A 6,158-nucleotide genomic window follows, 5' to 3' on the forward strand; every position below is an offset into this window, starting at 1 on the left:
AATCTCATTTCTTATATCACCGGACAAAATCCAGAAGTGCACTACCTATTTCTCCTTTTCACTTAGATTTTCATCCTGAAAAACAAATTTGCAAGGGAAAAATAAACAAATTTAAAAATCCACCTATATGTGCATTATTAAAGTAGATTACTAAACAACTGCAGATAATTGTTGATACTGTGTATGGCTTCTGAAAATTTCCACATATAGTAGACTATTCACAGTCCTATTCGCATCAATGTAGCAACAGTTAAATTTTTTTGAATTTTTTTTTTAAATCTTGGTTTACATGACTGCTGTTATTTTTATTATAACACTTTCTGTAAGACCTATGTGTAGTAAATGCTTAAAGATGCTACCTTATTTTAACAGTATCTACAAAGTTCTAATCTTTATGACAACATGTAGGTGCCCATTCACTGTGGTATAAAGCATAACAAACTATATATGGCCCTGATCTTGCAAGTGACTCTGGGTAGACCCAGGTGGAAGTTAGTGATGCTCTGTACTGGTACAGCGATTTGCCCACATGGAATCGCTTGCAGGACTGGGGCCCATAGTATCAAATCAGGTGCTTATAACTCAGCTTTGTTACCAAAATGAATCTCTAATACTTAAGATGAGCTGATATATTATGAAGCTTTGCAGAGATGTCCATGTGGAGATCCCTATCTTAGAGTCTCACACTCTGATAAGTATCTTTGTATTTCAGTTTTTAAATATTTGGCTGAAAAATATCTTCAAAGGCTCAAACAACAAACAGCTGAAGATCCAGATGTAGTACATACAAGTAGTAACAAAATTGGTAAGTATGCAACAATAAACTGCAGCCAGTCAGTATTTTATGCTGATGAAGCCTACTATTAAGGATCTGATCCATCTTCCATTGGAGTCACAGGGAGTTGATTTCATGCTGCTAATTAGCTTTTTTCTACCTTACTATATTGTCTGTTATCCTTTTGTAATATAGTCAAACTAATGTACTAACAATTCTGGCCAATGTTTGTGAACTACCCTTTTTATTCAGTTCTTGGGAAGAACATTGTAAAGACTTGAGAATGGATGTTTCCCTGACACTTGCCTTTTTTTTTAAATGTAATTAGTATTAGTGTTAGTCATGCTGGAGCAGATATACAAGAGACTCACTGTGAAAAGATCTGGCATTTAATGAGAAGGGCTTTGTAAACTTTGTCTTTTGTAAGGAAACCTTGAACTTTAGTTCTTTAAAGCACTTTTGAGTCAACTGATTTTTTTTTCTCCTTAAAGGCCTCTTCTTTTATACTACCCTTTTCCTCTCCTTTATCCCAACAAAGTTGCTAATTTAAAAGCCCTGTCATGTTTGTTTATTGTATTACTCAACTAAACATAAGTTTGTTGCCATGTGATTAGCATCTGAGTAAGTATGCAATTGTCCAGTTCCTTAGGTGTACATTTTGTGCTAGTATTAAACCTCACAGTGGCATGTATTTAACTCCAACTGGCTCTAGTTCAGAAACATAGCTTATTGAACTCTAGCTGCAAGTGACCACAAGAATAAATAACTGTTCAGGAATTAAAGAGCTTGTGTTTGAGATGTATTACTATGCATTAGTAAATGCTTTGGCTTAAGATTCAACATATAAAAGGTATAAAGAGATTCACAGAAATTGCTGCTTTTTTTCTTTAAATTATGTAGGTGTTTTTAATACAGCTGGTGGAAGTCATTCAGGCCACAATTCTAGCACACTTAATGGTGGAGATGTCATCAACCTTAGACCAAACAAACAGAGGACCAAGAAAAACAGAAGTCCTTTTAGCAGTTGCAACATACCTTAGAAACACTTTCGGAAGGAAAAAGAATGACAGTCATTTGGATGAAGTCGTGCAATTAAATACGGAATACAGCCAGCTATAGAGGTATTTTACCAGTGCTCTAGCAAACCTTGCACCTACAGGATCCTTGATAGATGGTGGATTTAAATAATATTGCTGTTGCAATGTTTATTTTGTATGTAAAGTGAGACCCCGGTGGCAAAACAAACAAACAAAATATAGAACCATTGTTGTCCCTGTGCATTTTTTTTTAAATTGGATGAGCTTTTCCTGTTTGAAGGAATGATGTACAAAGCTATGTAATAGGTTTGGCTGAATGGTTAAGCATATTAAAAATGTAAGCATAGTGCTTACAAGTATCGGTACATAATAACATGACCCAAGGTGAAGTAGCTTCCTTCCAATTACATTTACCTGCAAATTTGATAGAAGAGTGGTAGTCAGCCAGGACTCTGAAAAGTAAAATGAGAAGCAAAAGGCAGACATCATATTTGTCAGATTACACTAATACATATTCTGGCAATTTTATTGGTGCAATAAGTTTGTATATTATATGAATGTTAAGTAAGGTGTGTACGTAGATATTTGGTACAAGTACTCAGACCACACAAGAGGATACAGTATTGGATTAAAATAGCATCCTTAAAAATGTTTTCACTTCTTAAAATTTTGCATTTCAAATGAGGCTTTCTAAAGGAGTTCTGTTCATTCATTAATTAACTCACTACACTTTTTGGGCCTTAAAGCTTAGGTTTAAGAAGAGATGTGCCAAAAACATTTTTTCCTGTTTATTTTGTAATGCACTACAGATATTTTTGTAAAGTTTGTTTGTGTCAGTCATAACAGGGTAAACAAGTAGTATCAGAAACAATACTATCAGTCAACTAAATGGAACCCATACATTTTCAATTGTATTCCTGTCCAAAAATATATTGCTGACATCTAATATGTTCATGTAGCATGAACTATGAAAAGTATGTTGAATTTGCAGAGTGGGATGTCAACAAAATGTCTTAAGTTCTATTGAGAAATTCCACGGTAGGTGTAAACTGTGTTCTGGAGGATCCAACAAGTTGTAGCTGAAGACTAAATCACACATTAAACTAATGAGACCCTCTTTAATGCTGTCTCATATTCAGAGTTATGCTGCTCGTTAAAAATATAATTCTGCAATATCAGACCTAAGGGGTAAAGTTTTCAGAAGTGACTTAGGGCTTGCTGACACGGTGCACCAATGCACATTAGAGGGGTATGATTCCTAAAGTATATCATGTTGCACCTAAGTGACCCATATTCCTGCTAGCATGAACTAAAAGTTCCCTAGTGCACATTAACATAGACATGCAGTAGGGAACTTTTAGTTCATGCCAGCAGGGTTTTCATGCGCAAGTTAGTGCACAACACATTGTTGCACTTTACAAATGACATCACTCTAGTGTGCATTGCCACGCTATGTGGACATTCAGGCATCTAAGTCTAATTGAAAGTCAATAGAACTTAGGCTTCTAAATCACTGAGGTGCTTTTGAAAATTTCACCCAGTTCTCTCGGAGCATGCATTTTAAAAATATCCATTTTGTTTGTTTTTGTATGGTGTCGTATAATTTTAATTTTCTAGGATTTTCTATAACAAAGCTCTGCCAGCAACAAATGCAAAAATATTCTGCTTTAAGATATTCAGAATTTTAATACTTTTTAAATGGATGCATTAGAGTGAAAATTACATGACCTGGAGCTGTAAGTATTCAATATAGATTGCTACACAATTCCTATTGATAACTGATTTTCATTATACCTTAATGGGTTGGTTTAATAGTTATACTTTCAGTTTAGTTTCTTTCATAATTTTTCTACTTTCTCCCAATACCATGGGAGAATTTCTTGTCAAGTAAACATATAATGCAGTAAGTCTGCACTCTTGTTAGTACTTGGTATATGTTGGAGGAGGGACTTATCTTTTCATTAATTCATATAATAAGTGTAACTTGTTAATTTCTGAGACCTTGAGCATGAAAACTGAAATGTACTCTTGGTCCGCCAGTCTCACATGTTGGTAAACTGTGTGCGTGGTGATACTTACAGACACTAAATAATCTGAAGTGCTGCATTGTATGTTAATATATTATATTTCCTGTGAAGTATCTTGTTTCTGTAACAAGCTGTTGCTGCATCTCCCATTGCTGGCAATGAGATGGGCATCGAGGCTCTCAATCCCCTCTTCTGTTATAAAAAAAATGGTTCTTACTGAAGTGTTTCTTACATACTCTGTTAGATAAAGGCCTTTATTTTTTAAAAGTGCATTTAATCATTGTATGGATGTATAAATGGGGCCAAATCTTACCTCTTGTCAATTTCATGAGTAAGATAGCAGGATTTGGTAAGAAAGAGAATCAGTCTCATACATAATGTGACATCTCAACATTTCAGGATTTAAGTAGAGTGTATATTTGTGCAGAATTTTGTCAAACTTTTTTAATGTTGAAACTTTTACATTATGCGAGTAGCCTGCCAGTTTTACGTTTTTTAAAAAAGCAGGACTGTCTATAACTTCAGTTTTTGCCTTATTTAACTTTGTACAAAGTACTGAAGAATAAGAGCCTTTATTACACATAATTGCCATTTGTACTGCTATGTTTAAGGTCTGTCATTATAAACCACTTTTTTCAGGATTGAAAACTTGACAGAAGCTTCTATACCAGGCTGAAACTTGTCAGAATTACCAAATATGAGGGAAGTTTAAATGTATTACAATGAGACTACTTGCATGCTTAAAGTTAAGCACATGTGTAAGTAGTTGAAGAGTCAGGTAGTAAGTAGTGTGGTTATCTTCCTTCCCACCTCTCACTCTGAAGTGGCTCTTCTTTTTATGTTTTAACTTTGTGGACAGTCAGTTTCCAGTATGGCAGGAAGAGGAGATGAATGCAACAAATTGACATTGGGATGATAGTTTACTGTGCATTTGTGCTAATTAAAAATTTAAAGGATTTTAGCATACAGATATGCAGCAGCAGACTAGCAAGTTGCAGAGTTCCTTGGGCACTCAACTCCTCAGATGTAGTTTCTAATTTTTGGATGAATAACAGACATATTTAAATTATTAGTACTCATACAGCTCCACATGATTAGTTTTTAGTATAAACTAATGTTACAAAAAAAGAAAAACACATTCATGTGCACTCTCAATTAAAATATTTTGGAGAGAGTGTGGTTTACTCTCCAAAACTAAAACATACAGAGCTGGTAACAAAATGCCACGAGTGCATCTCATTGTGACGATGTTGTAGAAAAGGATGTGGTCCTCTGTTGTAAACCTGCAGCAGTGGGTTTACATACTGTATCATGAACAACTGTTCCCATCTCAACAAATGAAGTTCTGTTCTATAGGTACAGTAAGAACTAGGCTAACTGCATTCCAATTACATCTGGTGACCTCTCTTGAATCTCTGCACTGGGTGTCTTACTTGGACCCTATCACTTCTATTTGTGCTGCTATGGACTGATTATGCTGCCATTAAAGGAAAACTTCAGTAATTAGTTATGCCTTAGCTAAGTGAGTGTTTACTAAACTAGTCTATACACTACAGGAGCAATTTTTAGAAGCATCTGTTACTATTTCATTGTATCCATTCAATGAATGGGCTTGCTTCGTTCAGTGAGGCCTGCCTTTTTAATGATACTTTTCACTAGGGGATGCTATTTGATATGAAGTAGGATGGCTATGATTCATTTTCCTTTGGAAATAACAAAGCTCTGAGTTGCAAGTTCAGTCATTTTAAATTTTGTTTTGGTTAACCCAGCTTAACTTTTTTAAAATCATAGAATTTATAGCTTCAGAGCTTTCTGATTTTTCATTGTTTCCAAAAGGCAAAGCTTATCCTTTCAGTCCAAATGTGCATCACCATATTTTCAAGCTGATTTCCTGGTTTTTATTTTATTACACTTAAACTTGTTTTACTCTTCTTTGTAATTAGTGATTTGACTATAGCTTATGCTTCACTGTAGCTTTTTTTTTTTTTGTCACTTCCACAGATTGTATCTTTATAGTAAAGGGAATTCAGCAGTTGAACACATTGTACTGCTCAGCGCTTGTGCCTGTTTACAGTGCATAATGCTCAGTGAACATGCACTTTGAACATGTTAATTCATAAGTCTGATAGCTATCAGTTAATCAGTAATATGAGAATTCATTATTTGCACTGGTGAACCTGCTTGTGGGTACTCACACTTACAACTACACAATATATAAGCTTATTGTATTTCAATGATAATACCAAAAACTGCATCAGATTTCTAAATGTCTCTATAGATTTTTGCTCAGTAAGATGAAGAGCAATTATGGTCCAATCA

The 6,158-nt window shown here is 34.7% G+C and overlaps 1 protein-coding gene across 3 annotated transcripts in view; it reads left to right on the forward strand.

The window, feature by feature from the left end:
• The window catches only part of RAB23 (RAB23, member RAS oncogene family), a 14,989-nt gene extending 12,321 nt beyond the window's left edge, over positions 1-2,668 (forward strand). For all 3 annotated transcript variants that reach the window (XM_026654873.2, XM_026654860.2, XM_029912073.1), the window contains 2 exons: positions 713-805; positions 1,676-2,668. In XM_026654873.2, the coding sequence (XP_026510658.1) occupies positions 713-805; positions 1,676-1,815 (233 nt within the window). In that variant the 3' untranslated portion in view covers positions 1,816-2,668. The remainder of the gene's footprint in view (positions 1-712; positions 806-1,675) is intronic.
• The last annotated feature ends 3,490 nt before the right edge of the window (positions 2,669-6,158 follow it).

This window comes from Terrapene carolina, unplaced genomic scaffold (genome assembly GCF_002925995.2).
Source record: "Terrapene carolina triunguis isolate 2854851 unplaced genomic scaffold, T_m_triunguis-2.0 Scaffold42, whole genome shotgun sequence".
In the NCBI taxonomy this organism is placed as follows: Eukaryota; Metazoa; Chordata; order Testudines; family Emydidae; genus Terrapene; species Terrapene triunguis.